The sequence below is a fragment of the Rhincodon typus genome, chromosome 10 (assembly GCF_021869965.1).
Source record: "Rhincodon typus isolate 14 chromosome 10, sRhiTyp1.1, whole genome shotgun sequence".
In the NCBI taxonomy this organism is placed as follows: domain Eukaryota; kingdom Metazoa; phylum Chordata; class Chondrichthyes; order Orectolobiformes; family Rhincodontidae; genus Rhincodon; species Rhincodon typus.
The window spans coordinates 50,247,708-50,271,946 of record NC_063341.1 but is presented as its reverse complement, the minus strand read 5'-3'; the positions used below and the strand labels follow the sequence as shown (position 1 = coordinate 50,271,946).

Genomic DNA, 24,239 nt, shown 5'->3' with positions numbered 1-24,239 from the left:
TTCAGAACCTTCTTCAGAAGAAGGTTCTGAAGAAGGGTCTAGGCCCGAAACGTCAGCCTTCCTGCTCCTCTGATGCTGCTTGGCCTGCTGTGCTCATCCAGCTCTACACCTTGTTATCTCAGATTCTCCAGCATCTGCAGTTCCTACTATCTCTGATAATGATGTAAGCGGTCTTCAGAGTTGCTAGGAAATTTTATGTTTAATAGAATTCCCTCACTATTTCCCCAGCTCACTTTGCTTCTTTAAGAAATTCCTCAAAGGTTGCCTCTTTGATCAAATTTTGGCCATTAGCCCTAATATCTCAAGTGGTTTGTGGTCAAGTTCTGTTTCATAATGTTCTTGAGAAACACCTTGGGATGTTTCATTACATTAAAGGTGCTACATGTAAGTTTTTATTTATTGAATATACTTTTTAAAAGAACAAAAGTACAAATAAAAGTACACAGTCTACAAATTAGGATTAGATCATTCATGAGAGATGTCAGGAAGGACTTCAACTCACAATGGATAATAGAGGTTTGGAACTCTCTTCCACAAATGGTAGTTGATGCTAGATCAGTTGTTAATTTTAAATTTGAGATAGATAAATTATGTTAAACAAAGGTATTAAGGGATATAGGCCAAAGAAAGATGGAGTTAGGCCACAGATTAGCCATGATCTCAGTGAATAGCAGAACATGCTCACGGGGCTGAATGGCTTACTGCTGTTCCTGTGCTCCTTAGAGAAATATGAAGATTAGAAGAAATCATATAGGTGTTGATATTGTATCTACACATTATCTAGGTTCTAGTGCAGCATCTCATGGTATGTCACTTCCTCCCACTCAGAATAAAGACATAAAGTTAATCAACATTAAGTTCGCTCATTAAACAGAGTGGAAAGTTCAGGAATGGAAAACAGAGAAAGGATACAAGTTTCAAGCATATATTTGGATTTTGTTTTCAAAAGACATCACTTTAATTCTAATGCCACTTTCCGAAAAAAATAGGGATTTTGCTTGCAAATCAATATTTTTAAAAAGTTGGTGTTATCAGTCAACATAACCTTACCATTCAGCCTTGCTTGCCTGTTGGACCTTACTCGCAAAAATGTCTAAAGAGAAGCAGAAAAGAAAGGTGAAAAATAAACATGAGGCACTTAAACTGTCAGATTCTGTTTGAATATCTGTGAAAAATATGCCTGAAACAGACAGATTGCAGTGGATTTTCTCATTGCCTAACTGTACAGGATGTAAACAAAACCTACTTCCTCCTTGCCATTGGTCTGTTCTGTATCCTCCATTATTGCTGGCTCCATAGCAGGATTAAAGTGGGATGACCTGTCAATATTACTTGGCATGAATGTAGCACCTGGGAACTTTACACCTTTATAATCCGATCCGAGCAGATCACAGAAACAGAGAGGATGTCATTAGATTCAAACCAAGAAGCGGCATCTTGCTCAGCTTACATCAGGCCTTGCAAACTGTGGGGTCACGTGACCAGGGAGTGCAAGGTGAAAGTGCAAAGTACAACGTGCACGTGCCTCCATTGGCCGATAGGTGGCAGCAAACCAGCACTGAAACACAGTGCCTGGATCTTCTGCTGTTTGAACCAAAATCTCTACTCAATCAGAGTCTGATTTCTGTACTGGATCATTCATTTGTTTTGTTCAATCATTACACGGAATTGATTTAACGTATTTGATGCATTGAAAACTTAAAGGAAACAAAGTCAATTTCGATCAGCTATAGATATAAATGGAAAGAAAAAATCTGCATCAACTTTTTATTCTTACCTTAATCAAGCTTAGACTGAATAGGATTTACTTTATGAATAGCCATTCATTGGAACTGTTACAAAGATAGCTAATATTTGTCAGTGGGCAATAAGTAGCTTTGAAAGTTATATGATTTTTTTTTAAATTCCAAAAGAAAGATGAACTAGTTTCCTGATTTTCTTTAAACACAGATGAATATTAATCTGAGTAAATTACAAGATTCAATTGAGGAACTTTAGATGAAGTTTAGATGATGTTACACACTGCTCCAGTGGTCTGTAACAGTTTTCTAAATCATTTTTGATGGCAACATATACCATACTAACTTTCTAAAATAAAATGTTCTCATTTTACGAGCATCACTCCAGCAAAATGTGTAAGATTATGACGATTTAATGTCGAATGTAGGGTACAGTCATTTATCACGCCCATGTAACCTGAAGAATAATCATTCCACATTAATAGTAGTGTGATATTCAAAGAGTGGGAATGACATCCATGTTATATATTATTTAACATCAACGACTAGCTGTTTTGCAGGCATACCTGTAAAATCACAAATTCAGCAGCATCTACCCATCGTTATAGAGGGAAAATACTTACAAGCATCAGGGTTTTATTTGTTCTCAGAATGTTGGCAAGGCCACATTTATGGACTATCTATAAATAACTGAGCAGCAAATATATTTATTATTTTTCCTGGATAGTGAACAATTATGCAACATTTTAACACAAATGACTCAACAGCCTGGAGGGAAAAAAAACTTGTGAAAAGCAAACAAAGGTAAGATAGGAGAAAAAAGTGATCTTGAAAAGCAGCTTCACGGAGGGATGATTCTTAGACATTCACGTCCCTTCTGCATGTAAGGAGGTTAATGATAGCACAACTAGTAAAGCACACATTTTCATCAGCTGCATAAGAACGTCAATTATCCAAACTATTTATAATTAGAAGTGTTGAGGATCTAGTAATTCACTTGCTGAGATAATCAAACAACAATTAGTTCATGGGCACAAGGTTTTTTTTTACTTTCTCTGTAGGAATAGAATCATAATGCATACAGGACTCAAGGACTCTATTCGCCCCATCATGCCAGTGCCAGCTCTTCGACATAGCTATTCATAAGTCCCATATTCCCACTTTTTCCCTGAAGTGTAGCAAATCAATTCCTGTTTGGAAAATATTCGACCTGCTTCCACCACACTTCCAAGTAGCGCACTTGAAAAATTGTCTCCCATTCTATACTTTATTACATGGCTTTCCTAAATATAACAACAACTACTTACCATGTAAAAAAAACTAACTTTTCTCCCATCTGATTGTTTGCCACTGAAGATGACTGGAGGTACTGTTTTCACTTCTATTGGACGATTTGTCTGTAAACAATTTATCTAGTGACTAATAGATAGATTTTAATTACATCTGATTTACAAATAGGGAATGGCCAAGGAAAACCTGATTAGTCTTTGGTGAAGGTGCACATCCAAATTCTGAAACTTCTTAAAGAATTCACTGTCATTGAGAGATTATGGAAGCAGACTCTGTTTAAAAAGTTATGTCGTGAATTGTTTTATTAAGAAGGTTGTATATTGTTTTAAAATATTGTGGAGTGTCTCAGCTGCTGTTCTATAATTCATCATAGTTGTCAGAATGTGAGCAGAGTTTTCAGTGCAGGTTGTTGGAAGTGGATTAACCTGAAACCTCCTCAATGAAAAGAATCTCTGAAAAATAATTAGTTTTGTAATTACTGAGCATCAAGCAGGTCGTGGAAAAACCTCAAGGAAAAGCTACATAATTGTAAGAACTGTGAGTCTGAAGAACACCCACTTAACTTGTTGTATTTGTGATTGTTGCAAAGCGGAAACACAATACAGAGTTACTTTCCTTACACAGACTGTCCTCTTTTTGGGGAGATGGGGGAGGTCTCAGAAATGAGATCACTTTGGGATCGAGATGACCACCCAGTGAGATTTTTTTTTTGTGTTGAGGTATCTCCCAGATGATATACCAGCAATGAAAATCCCAAACCCAATTAAACCCCTAAGCACACAGATAAGCTTGGTACTAAGTTAGGCAGGTTTCAGGACAGTTGATAATTCACCAGCCAGTCCAGCTCACTTATGAAACCTAGAGAGATAGATCTGTCAGTAGCACAAGGACTCTTCACTTAGCTCTATATAACTTCTCATATCACTTCTCCATGGTGAAGCAGCAGGAAGCTGACCATTCTGTGTACTAGTAGCCTGTATATTTCAGACTGTTAAATTGCAGCATTACCCACAAACATACACACGGGGCCTTTTAGCTATGGCTTGATCAACCTTTACCTAAAATTTGAGCTAGTTAAAATTTGATCTTGAATATGTTACAAGTGTGGAGTACATGGTAAGTGAGGAAAACAGTTTGTACGCACAGTGTGTTTTAGAGATGCTTAAATATAGTGATAGGATTTTGCACTGATCAGTCATATGGCAAGGGGAGCAAACACTTCTTAAGTTAGTTGATTTTATTTTTCTTTTAAGCATCTGTGACATGGAACAGGGGCAAATAAATCTGCACACAAAGAATGGAGAGTGAATATTTATTCAAAATCATATTTGTAATAAATGGGCAAAGTATGTTAAATCTATTATAACAATAATTCATTTGAAATCAAACAGAAAAATTAACATTACTTTAGTGATGTTCCAGCTTCATACTGAGAAGCATTTTATTTTCTCATTCTCTTTCTTGACAGCTAAAGCTGTGCCAAATAAAAATGTGATAGTTCTGTGCTTGGTTCATATGTTTTATAAACAGGATAATGTTAGACAAGTAAAACAGTTTCTGCCTCCACCAAATAAGCACTTTATCATCATCATTATCTGTTCTAATTATTACTTTTACTTCTCATTGGCAAGGTAAATCAACCCTGGTTCTGGATCTTTGTCATTATCCAAGAGCTCATGTCTGAAGTTAAGCTGAGAACAGATCAGGTTTGACTATGATGATCCATGTGATTGAATAGCTTGCTAAAACTCACCACCCAAGTTAAGATATGAATGGTTGCTTGTTCAAAATAATGGAGAGCTAGTGATGCCAGAGGAGCAATATGTCAGGATAAGTTAAAGCCTTTGGGTTAGAAGAAATTGGAGAATAAATGCTTAAAGGTTTTCTTTTTGGTTTTAAGCTAAATGCTATAATTAAACATTATGAAAGCTTTCTTTAGTGTCCAGAGCCTGTCTATTTTAAAGAACTTCTGTTTAATTATAATGACTATTTTTATTGACCAGTCTTCTTAAGCTTATAGGACTTTTATGTGATCCAAATGAGCTTTCTCATAATGCTTTTATTGGACAACGGGATTTTCACAGTTTCACTAGCTAAAAAAAAATTGAGAAACAATGCAGTATTTAAAGATTCCCACAAACAGTCTTTTAAAGGATATTTTTCTTAAATTGCAAAACCCCATTTTTTCCTGCTTTTGCTTCCTTCACTGGGAATTCCTGTTCACAACTTCTCAATGTGGCTATTCAGTTCACCATTAGAATATGACACAAAACAGAACAGGGTGCTCCATATAATTGTTACTGCCTTACCTCAATCCCTGCCAATGATGGCATGGACCACTCTAACTTCAGGTGGAAACATGAGTACAACTTCATTTCTAACGGTGCCACAGCGCATCATCTTGAGGCAACCAAATGAATGATCCCATGGAGATGCCCAAATTTCATCCAGCTATGGAGCCTCATTGAGACAACACCTGGAGTACTGTGTATGGTTTTTGTCTCCTAAGGAAGGATATGCTTGCCACAGTGCAAGTGCAGCCATGATTCCATGGGATGGAAGATTGATCTAAGAGAGACATTGAGGAGGCTTTGCCTGTGTTCTCTAGAGTTCAGAAGAATGAGAGATGATCTAATTGAAACTTACAAATTTCTTCCAAGGCTTGTCAGGGTAGATACCCGAAGGATCTTTCCCTTGGTTGCAGGGGTCCAAAAACAGGGAGCAGTCTTAGAATATAACTGAGATGAGGTAGAACGTCTTCACTCAAAGAGTGATAAATCTTCGACATTCACTGTCTAGATGGTTGTTGAAACTAAGTTACTGAGTGTGCACAGGCATATTCAATCTATATCAACAAATTACTAGACATTGAAGTATAGCACAGAAATATGGCATTGAGGTAAATCAGCTACCACATTTTTGAATGGCAAAGGAGGCTTGAGACACCAAATGGCCTACCCCAGGACAACAATGGAGTCTGGATCATTGAATGTATTCAAGGCTGGGTTAGACAGACTTTTGATCAACAAGGGTAATGGGAGCAGAAAGAAAAGTGGACCTGAGGTCACAAGCAAATGAGCCATAATTTTATCAAATGACAGAGTCGGCTTCAGACGCTAAATAACCTACCTCTGTTCATTTAAAAAATCTTTATTCATTCATGGGATATGGACAGGCTGATATTAATTACCCATCTCTAGTTGCCCTTCAGAAAGTGGTGATGAGCTGTCTTTTAGAATTGCTGCAGTCCTTGTGGTGTAGCCACCCCACATTGTTGTCACAGAGAGAGTTCCAGGATTTTGACAGAGCAACAGTGATATATTTCCAAGTCAGCACGGTATGGGGTTTTGGGGGGTTACTTTTAGAAGATAGTGTTTCCAGCTTATTGGCTGCTCTTGTCCTTCTAGGTGTCAAAGGTTTCGAAGGTGTGTTAAAGCAGTCTTGGTGAGTTGTTGTATATGATACACAATGCTGTCACTGTGTGTCAGTATTTCATCACGCCCCTGACATGCCTTATCGATTGTAGACAGGGTTTGAAGAGTCAGGAAGTGAGTTACTTGCCACAGAATTCCTAGTCTCTTTTGAATAAACTATTTATATGGCTAGTCCAGTTCAGTTTCTGGTCAGTGATAACTCCCATGATATTGATAGTGGGGAATTCAGTGACGATAATCCTGTATGGTATCAAGGGACAATGATTGGACACTTTCTTGTTGGAGATAGTCATTGTTTGGCCCATGTGCAGCACAAATGTTTCTTGTCACTTGGCAGCCCAAACTGAAGTGTTCTCTAGGGCTTGCTGCATTTGGACACAGGTTAGTTTAGTATCTGAGGAGTGAGGAATTGTGCTGAACATTGTGCAATCATAAGAGAACATCCCCATCTCTGACCTTACGATGGAAAGGATGTCATTGATTGAAGTAGCTGCAGATGGTTGGGCCAAGGGTAATAGCCTGAGGAACTCCTGCAATGATGTTCTATGACTGAGGTAACTCAACTCCAACAACCACAATCATCGTACTTTGTACTGGGCATGACACCAACCTATGGGACGTTTTTCCCTGATTCCCATTAATTCCAGTTCTGCTGGAGCTCCTTGATGCCACACAAGGTAAAATGTTGCCTTGACATCAAGGACATTCCTTTTTATATTCAATTCTTTTATCTCTATGTGGACCAAAGCTGTAATGAGGTCAGCAGTTGAGTGCACCGGGTCATCCAGCAAGCAGATTATTGTTGAGTAAGTGCCACTTGGTAGCACTGTCAATGACACCTTTAATCACTTTTCTGATGATTGAGAGTAGTTTGATTGGGCATATTGGTCAGTTGGATTTGTTCTGCTTGGCATACCTTGGCAATTTTCCAGATTGTCAGGTAGTTGCCAGTTTGTAACTGTACTGAAACAGCTTGGCAGGGGATTATTCTGGAGCACAAGTCTTCAGTACTATTACAAGAATGTTGTCAGGGCCCGTAGCCTTTGCGGTATCTAGTGCCTTCAGCCATTTTGTGATATCACATGGAATGAATCATACTGGCTGAAGACTGAAATCTGAGATACTCCAGATCTCAGGAGGAGGCCAAGATCAATCATGAACTCAGCATTTCATGTTGAAGATGTCTTTTTCACCTGGACTGGTGAAATGTACTGAGCTCTCCCATCATTGTAGATAGAGATATTTATGGAGTGTCCTCCTCCAATGAATTGTTTAAATGTCCACCACCATTCATGACTGAATGTGGCAGGAGTGCAGAGCTAGTCATGGGCATGTGCATCTGCTACAGTTAGATGGTGAGAATGTGGTCAAGCAGGTCTTGCCAACTATTGGTTTCCTCACAATCTGCCACAAGTCCAGTCTATCAGCTACATCCTTTAGGATTCAGTTCAGTTACTGCCAAGCTTGTCTTGGTTTTGGACATTGAAATCCCTTACCCAGAGTGCATTCTGTGCCCTTGCCACCCTCAATGCAACCTCCAAATTATGTTCAACATGGGGGAGAACTGATTTTTCGGTTAGGGCTTTGGATGGTAACAAGAAGTCACAACCGCGTGCCAGTGTGCTGCTACCTCTGGTAGATCTGTGCTGTTGGTAGAACAGGACACAGCCAGGGATGTTGATGATGATATCTGGAACATTGTTAGGTATGATTCCATGAGTGTTAGGGCGGCGCGGTGGCTCAATGGTTAGCACTGCTGCCTCACAGCAACAGGGACCCAAGTTCAATTCCAGCCTCAGGTGATTGTCTGTGTGGCTTTTGCACTTTCTCCCAGTGTCTGTGTGGGGTTTTCTCCCACAGTCCAGAACTGTGCAGGTTGGGTGGATTGGCCATACTAAATTGCCCTGTGGTGTCCAGGTATGTGTAGGTTGGGTGGATTAGCCATGTAAATGCAGAGTTATAGGGATGGGGTGGGACAGGGTGGGATGCTCTTCAGAGGGGCAGTGTGGACTTGATTAGCTGAATGGCCTGCTTCCACACTGCAGGGATTCTATTCTATGAACCTCGATGCCAAGCCATTGTGGGACAAGTCTCTCAATCTTGGTAAAAGCCCTCAGATGTTGGAAGGACCGTGGAGGGTCAACACGGCTATATGTGCTATTGTCATTTCCAGTGTCTTGGTTGATGTTGGGTGGTGCATCTGGTTTCATTCCTTTTATCTGACTGTGTAGTGGTTATTTACATCTGAGTGGCTTTCGAGGCCATTCCAGGGGTATTTAGGAGTCGACCGCATTCAACCTAATCCTTGAGATCTTGTGGTAGGAAATGAATTGTGCTGTTTGACAAACAACAATGAAGTCTCTGCAACATTTCAGGCCATGTCACATTCTTTTGATTTTTTTTTGGAAAAAATGATAACTGCATATGACTCATATTGAGGTCATTGCAGCAAATTCAGGGTATTCACTCCAGAAGCTCCTTTTACTTTTACTATTACTTATTGTAAGATTGTGATTTCTAAAAAGGATCTTGCTACTGAAAATTCCCATTTAAAATGGGCCTTGCTGATGAGATTTTCCATTTGAATGAAGCCCTGATCGTAAAGTGAATCCTATTGGTGACACACTCAATATAAATTCTGTCCTGTTGATGAGATTCTTTTTGAAAAGGTTTCCTGATAGTGACATCTCTTCCCCTTTAAAAGAATCAGAATAGCTGGAACATTGGCTGGAAATGCATAAAAATCACTTTACACCTGGGTTCTTAGAACAGTCAATGGATGCTGTTCTTCCTCCAATCCCACCTGATATCTGTCTGAATGATGAGTGTCATCTGTAGAGAGAGGCGATGCTGTAGGAGATTCCCCTTCCCTTTTAATTGGCGCAGATAGCAGAACAGGCTGCAGAGAGAGAAGAAAAAAAATCAAAGAAGCGTCATTCACAGTACATCCCATACTTAGTGAATTTGAAAAGCTGTGTCAGACATGGGAAAATATTAATCTTGTTGAAATAGGATTACAATTCATATTGTTAAAGAAGCACACACACTGATGCAACAAGACCTACAGAACCTGGCAGTGAACCAGGGCACAGGCATCTTCTCATCAACTTAAAGACTTGAGTTGTTCTTCTTCAGAGCTACTATTCTTTTCTGCTTCCAGCATTCAAGAGGGATGAGACAATGAAACCTTAACCCTTATAACTGTGTTCAGATTATCAGTTATAACGTCAATATTTTGCATGTTTGCAAACCTTTGCATTACTAGTTTGTGATCTTGTCTACATAAATGCTTTTTCTCCATTAACATCAATTTTATCTGACTGATAATGCCAGTGTGTTTGAAAATCATGGTGGAAAGTTCACATATTTCAACTCTGAGCCACAATAGGAATGTAGTGGACATTAACACTGACTCTCTATAACTAAAATTATAACATGTTCCACTACTTGCCTGCTAACACTGCTAGATAAGAACTGTCACAAAGGAAATGTTGCATTGTTGTGTTGCTAGAATTACAGAATAACTCTTGGAAGCCAGAGCTTAAATCGAATTCGATGAGAAGCCATGTGAAACTCTATGAAGAGGGTAGTCATGCATCCTTTTGGCTTGCCACTACATGGAATATAACAATAACCATAACAACTTGTATTTATATAACCCCTTTTTCAAGTAAAAGTGTTCCAAAGACTTCAAACATTGTTTAATTTTATCTTATAATGGAACCGAGATAGCTACTGCTTCTCTGAAAAGAGGATATGGTATGAATGTTCTATTTGAAGGTTGTATGCCAAAGTTACTTCAGTTGAAATTAAATGGGCCAGGCAACATTCAAAGCACCAAATACTCAGAACATGAACAGTTGTCTCAATCTACATTGAAGTAAGCCAGCAGTTTTTTTTTAGTTCAGTCACAGCAAACTGGGCAATAGCATTGTGGAATTGAAAACCTTGGCCTAGACAGAGTAAAACTAGAAAAAAAGCTTGAAATCATGACTAGCTATATACAACAACATGTTAACATATTCAAAGTACTAATATCCCAGTGGCAGTCTATTGTCTATCAATAAATCTCTTAGGGTGAGAATCACAACAAATGTGTGAAGCACATTTGAAATGATAAAAAGCTTGTATACTCCACTAACTTGACTTTTTCCAATAGATCTGAAATAAATTGTCCAATTATGCATTCATGCATTCTCCGCAAATTATTAATCTGCTGCAAGGACCAAAAAAAAGCTTAGAACATTTCCATGAGAAGAAAGTTCGATGTTATTTTCATTTGAGTCCAAAGATTGTTTGGGAAAAACTCCAGGGTATCTGTCGACCATTCTTAAGTCCTTACCTGTTACTTTGATCCCAAGTAAGTATGTCCCATATCAAATTTTGGAACTGTTGTAATTTGATCATATACATATTCTTTTAAATTCAATCTCTTTTGCAATTAGGTCTTTTTATAGTATTTCATCAACATAATGTTAACTACTTTTGATAGGAATCTGTTATACATATCTACAAGTCTATGGGGAAAAAGCAATTTTTTTCTAATCTCTTGTCTTGCTTGAGGCTTGTCAATTTTGTACTCGAGTGCTCTAGTACGACAATCAAATTTGAAGTTAAATAACCTGCTTTCATCTGCGTTATCCCTACCTTGTGGCATTTTAAAAACCTGAATCATGCCATATCATTTTTTTCCAAGCATGAACAAGGCAGATTCTGTCAGTCTATCCTCATTACATAGTACCGAGTGTTAAAAACATCCTTGTCACTCTGCTCCCAATCATTCACATCAAACCATTGTGATATCAGAGAATCAGTAACTCAAACATGTCTACTGGGCACAAAGATGTATTCTTTTAATAAATCGTCATTCCCTATCACCAATCCCTGAAAGAAATATTTCTTCTTCATTACGTATGGCTAATAAGATTGGCAGAGCTCCATTTCTAGTACTTAAAGCATAACACCAACAATGCACTGTAAAAGAAAACAAACAATTAGTATTAACTGCAATCGGTGTGATTGATTATTTCTGCCAATTTATAACTATTTTTGTTTAGAATGATTAGTGATGGCGAAATAATAAGGGAAACTAGTGGAGAGAAGATATTAAGGATGACAGTGTGAAAGAGCTGAACTAACAACGTTAGAGGTTTATTTAGTAACTCGGGGTGCTTCAGCGTTTGCTAGTTAATTTCTTGGTGCAATGGTCATACCCAATAGCTAAACAACTCCAACACTTGCCGCCACCACTCACCTCCCCAGTGAGACCAGTGAACTAAACTAATTAAACAAAAATACACGCACATGTTTTAATCAGCAGAAACAAACAGGAAGAAAAGTATACGAAGGGGAATACTAATTCTTTGTTAGTGTATAATTTATAAAATATGTCTTGACAGTGAGATTTCTTCTTTAACTACTGATTTATCATTTCTTTCTTCTGTAGTTTATGGCTGGTCTCATGTCCAGGATATACTGAGATAGTATTTTTGCCATGTAAATTATTCTCTTTTCCTCCCAAAACCTTTTTATTCAAAATAGAAGTCAAATGATTAATAGAGCACAATAGTTTTGGTCAAGTAGAAGCTTATTCCTGTATTAATCAAATAACTGAATAATCTGTGTTCTCCCTATGCAGACAGTGGAATTAAATGTTATGTATTGGTTTCATACTTTTGGCCAGCTGCTAAAGCAAGGCCCATTTATTTCACAGCCTCTGAGATCCATGGAGACGACCTCTGAAAAATGTAGGGCCGAACTAATCCCAAACATGTCAATCTCAAGCCCTCTTCTACATACAGCTTACAGTTCAGCTTAATAAACTATTCTTAAATACTGTGGAGCTGCTCACTTCCAAACACCTCCCTTGCATGTGTAAGTGAAAGTGCAGAGGCACTGATACTAAATAATACTGTCCTTATGCAGCTGTAGTGTATTATAGGGGTGTCACAAATAATGAATCGTTTAATACCAGTCGTGGATTTTCTGGGTGAATAATCGATTATTTGGTGATGACAAAAAGGAAACTGTTAGAATTTCAACATTTTACTTTTTAACAATAAATATTGTTATTTTGAAATAAAATGCAGAAATGAGACACTATCAATCACTGAACACTATAAAGCACATTCCATTTTTCATGAGAACCAACAGTTTATTTGCCAGTTGCAGTACTCAGCTAGATGAATACATAGCTGATGGGTAGTGCACCACTGGAATAGTGTAGGAATCAACAGTATCCACTCAGACATCAAAGTAAAACATTCAAAAGCTTAAAACTGGATTGAAGGAGTCAAAGTGAAGAAAAGTAGATTATTTATGTGTTTTGCACATACCTTGTAAATAAAATATTCTGAAATGTACTGGAGACATCTAGTCGTAAAATATTAACCCCAAATCACTTATCAACCTATAGTATTACAGGTTACAAAATAACAAATAGTCAGAAGCTGGTTTGGCCTTAAAATCCTTTCTATCATGTCCAATATCGGGTATTTATTAGGCACGCATAGTTCAACCTGACACTGGAGAATTAAGTATTTTAAAGTAGATTGATTATTAATGACTGATGTACATAAATAATTGAGGATTTTGCTCCCAGATGGGTTCCATTTTTAAGTCCCAAGGGTTGCCTGTTGTTTGAACTTGAGTGCCGCACTTTAGGTGGTCTTCATTTCTCAGTGGTTTAGAGTGTTGCACAACAATAATCTACTCCATCCAGCAGCTTGAAATCACCTCTCCCTATAAAATATACTTCCTTCTAGTCAGAAGTCACATGACACCAGGTTATAGTCCAACAGGTTTATAGTCGGTTCTGCTATAACACATGTTCTGGCAACACAAATTGGCTATAATGCGACTGACGAATAAGGGAACGCTATTTCTAAAATGCAAACTTACGTTGACTATAATGCTATTCCATCGGAGTGCAGAGGAGTACACGTCGACATCATATAATTGTTTCGCAGGCTTTGTCCTGAGCATATGCTATGTTAGCACCGATTAAGCCTCTGCACTGGCATCACATGATTATTTTGCGGGCTTTGTTGCGAAGCGCTTTCTGTGAGAGGTACAGTACTCCATGATTTTCGTTATTTTTTGCAAAGTCTTTGATCCATCAGACGAGCTCCCAAGAATTAAAGATCATTGTGCTGATCTTGCAAAGCAAGTTGGATTTGACAAAGTGGAGAGTGGGGATGTTGACGAGCTGCTAAAGTCCCACTGTAAAGACCTCTCCACAGCTGATCTACAACAACTTGTCACTGAGGGGGAAGTGGAAGCTGAAGATGAAGAAGATGAAGTCCAGGATGCAGCACCATGAGAACTTTCCACTTCTGTTTTGCCTCCTATCCTGAGGGAAATTGAGAACCAGTTGCAGCTCTTAGAGGGCAACAATTACAATACAGAATGCAGCAGGGTAGCAGTTCATGGAACAAGATCTTATTTGGCACCCTACGAATAGCTTCTTCATGAAAGAAGAAAAAGAGCAAAGCAGCAAAAACTTGATGTCTTTTTTAATCCACCCCCAAAAACAACCACAGCCAACCACTTCTGGATCAATTATGTTTTTTCCTAACCCTGCAACCACAACTGCACCTAAGGTGATGATGATGACAAGAATGACGACCCTCAGCCCTTGCATTAACAACAGACCAACTTCAAAACCTCCTCCTCCATCAAGTCATCTTGAAATTTTTTCAAGGTAATGTGTTAAGGTGTTACTTTTATTTCCTTATTAGATATGAATTAACATTTATTCAAACTGTGCTATCCTTTGTGTTAGGCTTTTGAGTGATTTTTGAGCGATTTTAAGTGGTATTTTTTGGTGGTCTGCCTCAACCCCGCTTTTCCCATAGGCCCCATTATTTTTATAGCGTGATTTTCTATAATGCAATGTTGTGCAGGAATGCAACTATCACGTTATGGCAGAATCAACTGTACTTATGTCACCAACTCTCGGAGTGCTGCTCCTTCATTGGGTGAAGTGGCGTCACTTCACTTGATGAAGGAGTAGTGCTCTGAAAGCTGGTGATTTCAAATAAACCTGTTGGTCATTAACCTGGTGTTGTATGACTTCTGACTTTGTCCAACCCAGTCCAATACTGGTATCTCCACATCAGGTCTTCCTTCTAGATAATACGAAGGGTATAGTACAGTTACACAAGATTGGTACTCAATTCAAGTAAAAGACAGTGGACTGAATCTTATTATATTTTGGCTAAGTATCAATTTAATTGATTTTCAGAGTGCTTCTCTCCATGATGCCCAACGGGTTTTTGTGCAGTCATCTCAAACTTGCCTCATTAACTACATGCCTGGATCCTATGGTGTCCCTTTCTTTTGGCTAACCCTACTATATCGCTGGTTGTAGCTGAAAGAACACCTCACTGCCTGGATATCCCAGAATAGACAGGTATCCCTGACATGGAATCATCTCTAAAATGCTGCCATGTACCCAGACAAGTTTGGGGTGGCACGGTGGCTCAGTGGTTAGCACTGCTGCCTCACAGTGCCTGGGACTCAGGTTCAATTCCACCCTCAGGCGACTGTCTGTGTGGAGTTTGCATGTTCTCTCCCTGTCTGCTTGGGTTTCCTCCGGGTGCCCCAGTTCCACCTACTGTCCAAAGATGTGCAGGTTAGGTGGATTGGCCACGCTAAATTGCCCATAGTGTCTAGGGGTGTGTGGGTTAATGGATTACCTATGGAAATGCAGGATTACAGAGGTAGGGTAGGAGTGGTGGTGGAATGCTCTTTGGTGATTCAGTGAGGACTTGATGGGTTGAATGGCTACTTCCACACTGTAGGGATTCTTTGATTCTAAGTGCTGGCATTCAGAACTGCCTTGCCTGGCTGCACACAGTTTAGTGGAAGCAATGACAGACAAGGGCAAATAGGGACCCTGCCCATAGGAGATTTTGGTGGATATGGTGGTGCAGAGGAGGGCCCTCCACGTCTCACAGGACCACCAGAGGATGCTTCGCCACCAGACTCTACCACTTTGGTCTGAGGTTGCCACCTGGGTTAGTGTGATCTCCACATTTTGGAGGGATTCCTCAGCAGTGTAGAAACAAGGTCAGTAGCCTTCTCTACCCTGACGCTCTGCTACCTCACATACTCTATCTCTGCTTCTCCTACCAAAGGTCATGATCTAAACCCTCTCACTAATGCATGCAGCATCTTTCTTCATTGCTCTCACCCACACTAACATATCCAACTAGTAACACTGCAGGCCCCATGCACTGCTTATTCATTTGCCTGGGATACCTTGCCACCATTCCACCATTTGCATCTGCACCAACAGCTGTGCCAGACACTTATATCTCACCTAATCCCTCCCTTTCACCCATTATAGGTGAAAACATCCCACAATAGGATTGTTAGGGCCAAGAAGGGTGCTGGGTGTCCAACATTTGGTTCCTCACCCCCTACCAGAAAAGGATCTCGGCTCTAGCTGGCAAGAACCAGGACAAGCCCTGTGGAGATGTAGAGATATTCATGTTCCAGCAATCAAGTAAAAGTCATTGTTCATTGTACTGCAACTCTCAAATTAACCCTTGTGTCAGTGTACATTTTATGTCCTGCAACTTTTAACCCTCAGTCACGGTGCCTTCTCTTTCAGGTAACAGCACCATGTCCACTGCAGTCAAAATCAAGAATGTCACCCCACAGGGCATCCCCTTCACCAGCCTTGAGGAAAAGTGCATGAATGCCTCAATGGAAGAACCGGCAAAGGTACGTCCTGCATCGTTTGCCAGCTCAGATTGAGCAACACTATGGGGACCCTGCTACTTCAGGCAAAGTGCAAAAAGACAAGGCAAGGCAAGAATGCTCCAAGCATCCATGTAGGCACTTGAGTAAAGACTAAGAGAGCAAGCGAGCAGCCCTGAGATGCTCCCTGATTCAATCGGTGTGCAGGGTGCCTGTCCCTACACACAAAGTCTCCTTCAGCAACATTTAAATGATAGTTGCAAGAGTGTTCCATAGTGCAGCATTGAAGTACAACAGCATTGTACAAGTGCGTTGGAGATATGGCATGATGATACGCAGAGGCTGGCATTTGTCAGGTGCCAACTTCTGTAGGTGTGGGGTATGTGCAGTTGCGGCCTGGGAACATGCCCAGAGACATTGATGCCAGATATTCAAGATGGCATTCAGAAGACCAAGCAGCGAGCTGGAGTCACTAGATATCCGCTCTGACTTCCAGAATCTCGATATCCAATTTCTTCACGGCACTGGTATGTTAGGAGACTGCAAATCACTGAGGCAAGATTTGCAATTAACAAGGCTTACAACAAGCAATAGACAATAAACAAATGAAAATATAGGGATTTTGCTGCTGCCTGGTGAGATTCACATCTCGACACCCGAAACTCTATTGGAAAAGGCAGCTAATTGCTGCTGATGTGGAGAAAGGCCTTGATGGATTTCTCAGCGTTTTACCCAGATTTCGCCCTCTGGCACATATCATTCAGGGCCCACCATGATTCTGCCCATTGTGTCAAGTAGCTGACAAAATGGGAAGAAATGGTTTCATTTTGCTTAACTACATGCTCTGGTAATAAAAGTCGGATCTAAAGGGAAACCTCCCAACCTTTTTAAATTAATGAGAAATATGGTGGAATGTGCTGATCTCACCAGCTCAAAGACTGGAAGAACATTTAATAAAGCAGGGTGGTGCTGTACTAGGACCTCTCTGCCTTCCTGCCTTCATGCCTTCATGAGAAGGAGGTATTGGGTGGAAAGCTTCATGGTTGACCATCCGTCTCCACTGCCAAATAAGGCCCTTAAGTGGCCAATTAAGGACACCTTGTAGCCTACATGACAATACAAACTGTGCAGGCTGCTTGTCACCTCAGGGGTGGGGAATGTGCCACAATCAATGGCAAACAATTACTAATTGAGGTACTGGATATTGAGGAGGAGCAAACACGATGAGAGTTACAGGAAGCTGGAAGAACACAGCAAGCCAGGCAGCATCTGGACAAAAGGAGAAGTCAACGTTTGGGTATTACCCATCTTCAGGGCTGAATGGGGGGTAGGGGGAGCTGCAGATAAAGAAGGGCGGGGAGGGGGTAGCAGAATGGGGGTGATAGGTGGACACTGGTGGTAGGTACGATCTGGTTGGTCGATGGGAGGGATGAATCTGGTTGGTGGCTGGAACGGAGGGTCAGAAGGTAAAATGGAAGGGAGGGGTGGGGTTGAAAAGGGAGCTGGGGGATGGGTGGGAAGGTTGTTTGAAATTGGAGATCTCCGTGTTGAGTCCTCCGGGCTGTAGGGAGATAAGGTGTTGTTCTTCAAATTTGTGTTCCGGGTCACTGCGACACTGGAGGAGGCTGAGGATGGATGTGTTGGATGGGGAGTGGAGTAGGGAGTTGAAATGGGCAGTGACTGGAAGGTTAAGCTGGCCATTGCAGGCCAGGCGAAGTTCTTCAGTGAAACGGCCACCTAATCTACGTTTGGTCTCACCGATGTAGAAAAGACTACATCGGGAGCACCTGATACAATACAGTAGGTTGGAGGAGATGCAGGTGAAGGTCTGTCTCACCCAGAAGGACTGTTTAGAGCCCTGGATGGAGATGGGGGAGATTGTGTGTGGGCAGGTGTTGCGTCTTTTACGGTTACAGGGGAAGGTACCGGGCAGGTTGGAGTGGTTGGTGGGGAGTTTGGTGCAAACTAAGGAGTGGCAAAGGGAATGTTCCTTGTGGAAGGCAGAGAGGGGTGGGGAGTGGGAGATGTTCTGGGTGGTGGGGTCTAATTGGAGTTGGTGGAAGTGTTTGAGGATGACATGTTGGATGCGGAGGCTGTTGGGGTGGAAAATGAGGACGAAGGGGACCCTATCTTTATTATGAGACATAAAAACTGCAGATACTGGAATCCAATTCCTGAAGAAGGGTAATACCTGAAACATTGACTGCTCCTTTCCTCCAGACACTGCCTGGCCTGCTGTGTTCTTCCAGCCTCCTGTTTGTCTACCTTGGATTCCAGCATCTGCAGTTTTTTTCTCTCTATGATGAGAATTACACTTTGTCCTTGCTTCTAACATTGCGGTCCCACTCTCCCTGTCATCACTACCTTGTGAAATACCTTCCCTACTTTACTTACCTGTGGCTTAGAATCTTCAAAACACTGGGACTTGGGCAGAAAAGTTGTGGTCGTGGCAACGAGCCTCCATGTTTGTCCCGATGGCTCTTTTATATCTGCCAGTACTTGCTGCACTGTCAGCCAATGGCAGTTTCCCCAGGGAAAAGCTTTCCTTGCCTTGTGATTACAAGTGTCTCTCATGCACGTTACCAGCATTTTATACTTTAATTTGATTCAAGTGGGAATCAGGAAAAATAAGAGAGAAAAAGTAGTAACCACTGCCTGTTCTGCCATCAGCAACAGTGGCACCACAGTTATACTTCCACAGAATGTATTTACATATCAAATAGATGTAGCCACCAGAAATACAACACTGAGATGTTTGAAATGCATATTTAATCGTAACTGTTTAAATTTAAAAGATTTGAGGGAAAATCTAAGAATGCTATCAGAATGTTATCTCAGGTTTTCATTAACTCACCAACATTATATCTTCCCAATATAGTGAGCTGAATTTTAAAATGGTTTTTAGTGTTACTGATAAAAATGTTCTGACATCCTTAACCATACTGTGACACGAATTAGTAAGCCTTCAATTTTGCCTCTCACTGCTTGATGTTTTCACTCTTTCTTAGGATGAGAGTGTCACAAACTAGGCCAGTATTTATTACCCATCCCTAAATGCCCTTGAGAAGATGGCAATGAGCTGCCTACTTGAACTATTGAAGTTCTTAGGGTGAAGGTACAGCCCAATGCTATTGGGAAGAAAGTTCCAGGATTTTGCTCCAGTGCCCAGTGAAGGAATGGCGATTATAGTTCCAAGTCAGGATGATGTGTAGTTTGGTAGGGAGTTTGTATATGGTGGTTTTCCCATGCAGCTGCTGCCCTTGGTCCTTCTAGATGGTAGAGTTCACAGGTTTGGAATGTGCTGTTGAAGGAGCTATGATGAGTTGCTGCGGTGCATCTTGTTAACGCTACACCCTGCTGCCACTTTGTGTCAGTGGAAGAGGGAGTGACTGTTGAAAGTGGTGAATGGGATGTCAGTCAACTGGGTGACTTCGTCCTGGATGGTGTCATAGTTCTCGATTGTTGGATACATCCAGCCAAGTAAAGATTATGGTATCATGCACCTGACTTGTGCCATGTAGCTGATGATCGGGCAACGCAAAGACAAAAGGGAGGTTATTTGCCACAGAATTCCTAGCCTTTGACCTGCACTTGAAGCCACAGTATTATTTTGGCTCATACGGTTCAGTTTCTGGCCAATGGAAAACCTCCCTGTCCCTCCAGAAATGTTGATAATGGGGGATTTAGCAATAGTAATGTCAGGAATTTGTTGAGGGGAGCAACAAAAGATGGAATTGATAAACAGAAACTGTGTTGATACATAGGAATAGAGTGGAAGACAATCTCTTTTTAAATCCAATGTAACAATAATTTCAGGATAGCCAACTCTTCTGCAGTTGGCAGATTATAATCTTCTACCAACCATGCTTTGCAAATATCAAGTACTGTGTCTGTAACATTTATCTTTTATCTTCCAAAGCAGAAAACTTATATGGAAGTGCCCATCCATGGTGCTGGTGAAAGCCCTCTGTTAAAACTACAGCTAAGATTATACTACACTTGTGCTTCTATACAAAACTAGGAAAACCTGACATTGCACCAAAAAAACTGACAATTCAGAAATAGCCCTGAGTATAGATCTGTGATGTTTAGCTACAGTTAAAAAGCAGGCTTGTCACACAATCAGGTGCAGACTTACAGTATCCACTGCCTGCACCTAATGCTTATAGAACATTGTGGCAAAAAAGGGGAAGTTTCAATTTTTTTTGTGTGGAAGTTAGAATCACCTCTTAAGGTACCTAACTGGTGCAAAGTCATCCCAGTGTACCAAACATGCACTGTGCGTTTGAGTGAGCTGTCTGTGGTTTTCCTGACACATTGCATTTGTATGAGCTGGATGTACACATGGTTGTTTACGTCAGGGCCTTCTGGCTGCTGCTGCTGCTGTAGGGACTCAAAATAAATTATTTGTAGAAATATCCAAAAAGCAAAATTTGTCGCTTACTTTGGAGAAACCAAACTCTTTGCTCAACCATTAGGTTACAAGTTGAGGGTATCTGATGAAGAAAAACTGAAACAGGAGACAGGAGAAAGCTCCTTCCACTTTATCAGTTGGAAGACTGATTTCCAACTTCAGACTTTTCACAGAAAATTCACACCGTATGTGAAATTTGTTCAATGGAGAGACATGCCACAATCAGCCAATGTCCCATTCCCTGGTTGATATCTACTTCACCCCTGCTGAAAACTGCAGTTATGAGATATTGAGGATGGCCAATTGTGCTTAGCAGTCATTGTCTTCACAGTTAAACAGGCTCACGATGCTTCTTGCCATCAAGGTCCAAATGTGGTGAAAAAGCCACTCAGATAAGCTGCACTGGAGGTTGGCTTGACTGTAATATCAATCGGTAATTTGGGCAGATGCTTGAAAAATAAATTTTAAAAATGCAATTTTATTCAAAAATCAAAAGTCATTAAGAGAACCCTCTATTATTGTAGTTACAGCATGTGAATGGAAAGAGGTTGTTAAAAGCATTTTGATGGAAATATTCGTAATGATGTAGCACTGTGCGAAAGCAAAGGGCAATGTCTTTTGTAGTGTGTTTTTCAGTATGTTAGCAGAACACGCAATGCTTTGATATGTTTCTGCTACACTGGTCTCTATAGGCAAGCACAAAATCAAAGGGCCCCTGCGACTCATTCACCTGTCCTCTCCCTCCTTTACTTCATTCTGTGTTTGAAGAAAGGATGGTGTGCAGGTCAGCAGTTGTGCTGAGAGACTGAAAAACGATAAAAGCGAAGAAAAATTAATCAAAAAAATAATTTGCCCAGCATGATTAAAAAACATAACTTTTACACAACCGGCTAGCTCAGCACAACTGACATTTGCAAGAGGGAAAAGTATCTTCAAAAGGTAAGAGCTTAAAAATAATAATTCATGGCTTTTCAACCTTTTACATGATGCTCCCCCACCAGCTAATTTTAGGTTTAATGGCAGCAAGGCAATTAATCTTTGTAAGCCTGGTGGCTCCAACACCTCTGACTTCAAGACAGCTCCTTTTTAGAGGGAAGCATTAGACATTTTTCCCTTGCTATTTTCTATGCTGCAAATTAATCTTCGTCGTACATCTCCAAAATGAATTGAAATTGCTCGCACATTGTAAATATTGTTTCCCTACGTGTGCAGGATCATGTGTCATAAAGTGAATGGAAGTGCATTTGCCTCTGACATTTTGTTAACTGAATTCCCTTTAAGGCAGCCATTTGAGACTATTAAGTGCTATCCCCTCATTTACAGACAGCTGAAAGAAGAAATCTGGGAGTCTTTCTCTTCAACTCTCCTATCCTGTACAGGCTTGGCTGTCTTTAGAATGAATTTGTTTTTTTCAAAAGTCAGCTGTATGGAAAGGTAATTCCCCCTATTCTGTTTCATTTTTCTTTTCTTTGTTTGAACAAATATATCACTATTTAAAAATGGTGTGCTGAATTCTCTGGCACTAAAAACTGTATTTCAATTTGTCATTGATTCACACAATTAGTGACTAGATGCCAAGTTAAGGATCCCACTACATCGCCACAGCAATGTACTCAGCACTGCACCACTGTGGGATGTCTAATTGTTTTAATCTGTGGAATAAAAAATTGTTGCAGTGTGAAATGGTGAGTAAATGTGAGTAGGCTTTCATTTTGTTGGGAGAGGATAGGTGCATGAAGAGTTAATGCATTGTAGCCACAAGGACCTGGCTTGAATCAAGTGTGGAAGAAGTTGATTCAGAAGACATGGAACATTATATTGTTTGGTTTTAATTTTGTTCTACATGACAAGTAAGGGTTTTCTCAAAACAGTCTGCAATGATATGAGTAAATTACTTTTATTATAAGTAACTCTTACATAGTATTTGTAATATGACTGTAGGGCCTTTAATCCTTTCTTTCTTTAAATCCAACTCTTCCTGTCACTAATTCAGCCACAAAGACATAAAAGGCAGTGAGTAATTCAGAGTCTGGGAATAGAGATGCTTTGTCAAAACACTGATTGGGGGATCTTATACTTAACATGATTGCACTACAGTTTATGGGAAAGGTAGCCAATGATGTCAAAAGACCCAAATTGTAAAACAGGAATAATGGTCTTCTGAACATTTTTTTCCTTACAGCTCTCTACCAAAAGCACCTTAAATTCCTGACATAAAACCTAGTATTAATAACAATGTCAGCTATCTATCTAGTCTCACCAGTAGGAGATCAAATTCATTCGAAGGCCTGAATCTCAATTTTATTTGTTGGTAACAAGTCTGGTCCAGCCTCAGAACATTGTCAGGGAATGTGATAGAGTTTTGGCTAGGGAATGGCACTTAAGACTGGAACTGAAATTAATGGCTTCAGTCTTCTCAATTCTTGCAATTTTGCACATCCAATGCTGGATTCTGTACAAGCAGTGCAACACTTTAGAGATAGTGGATGGAGCAAACATTTCGAGCTGGGTGTCACCTTGAAACTGATATATGTTTTTGGGTAATTTGGTTGGCAGGTATCATGTAAACTAGCAATAGGGATACGTCAAGAGTAAATCCAAGAGGTTCCTGCAAACATAGGAAGAGGAACAACTACAAATGATATTCTGGCTTCTTCTGGACAGATAAGGCTGAAACCAGGTTAGTGTGATCCCTCCCAGCTAGCTGATGGTGGAGGGCCATTGGAGAAAAATGCTGTAGTCAACTGTGTCAGGAAGCCACAGACTTAAAAGAAGGTACAAGAAGGAATGGTATACTTTTGTCACAACCACATAGAATGGATGACCTTGGAGAGAACATGATGCAAGTTAGGGGAAAAATTAGATCCTACAAAAACCACACTGTATCCGGTATATAAAGGGAGATGATTATCCAAATTGAAGCATACAGGCATAATTTTTTTATAAAAAGCTACTAACAGACTACAAAAGTCTTTTGCTACGTACTGTTAAGGATGTCAATTCTCAGCACAGGACTGAATTTTCCCATTTTCAGTTTTGTCGAGTGAGATTCATGGGGCTCAGCCTACCATGGCTCACACAATCTTCCATTCTTCACCTTATTAATTATGCAACCAAGCTCTTTGACTCCCTTCTCATTTAGTTGCACAGCAGGAGAAGCAGAGATGCTCACTTTTACCTGGATCTTCCGTGTATTTGCCACAGGCACCATAATTGAAGCCCAATTACACTTCACTTACTTCAAACACAGAGCCAGGAGCTGCACCTCTCACGGTGGTGTTCCACCATTGTCACTTAGGAAATGCCCAAAAAGGCAGGTTACTTTCCCACTTTGTGGACAGGGACCGCCACATGGAGTGGTGAAAAAGAGAGAATTCCTTTATCCTGCTAACTGCTGCAGGAGGTCATGCCATAAGACATAAGCAGACTGAGATAGCAGCCCACATCAGTGCCCAAACTCAGGAGTAATGCAGGAGAAAAGTCAATGAGTTTCTGTACTCTGCAAGGGGGAGGGCCACTATTTTATGTCTGCTACCTCACACTCACAGGACCCCCATTCACTCTAACTGTCTCAGTGCACATGCATCTCACCAAAATTCATTGGATTACAGCTCTCACTATTGCATGCATCACATCCACTAAACAGCTCTAACC

The 24,239-nt window shown here is 40.4% G+C and overlaps 1 protein-coding gene across 5 annotated transcripts in view; it reads right to left on the bottom strand.

The window, feature by feature from the left end:
* rnf220a (ring finger protein 220a) overlaps positions 1–24,239 on the bottom strand; it is a 462,984-nt gene that overhangs the window by 113,108 nt on the left and 325,637 nt on the right. For 4 of the 5 annotated variants that reach the window (XM_048602023.1, XM_048602025.1, XM_048602024.1 and 1 more), the window contains 2 exons: positions 9,267–9,362; positions 1,051–1,093 (listed from right to left, as the gene is read on the bottom strand). In XM_048602023.1, the coding sequence (XP_048457980.1) occupies positions 1,051–1,093; positions 9,267–9,362 (139 nt within the window). Of the gene's footprint in view, positions 1–1,050; positions 1,094–1,246; positions 1,480–9,266; positions 9,363–24,239 lie in introns of those variants that run through there. The other variant, XM_048602027.1, reaches the window with a different exon arrangement.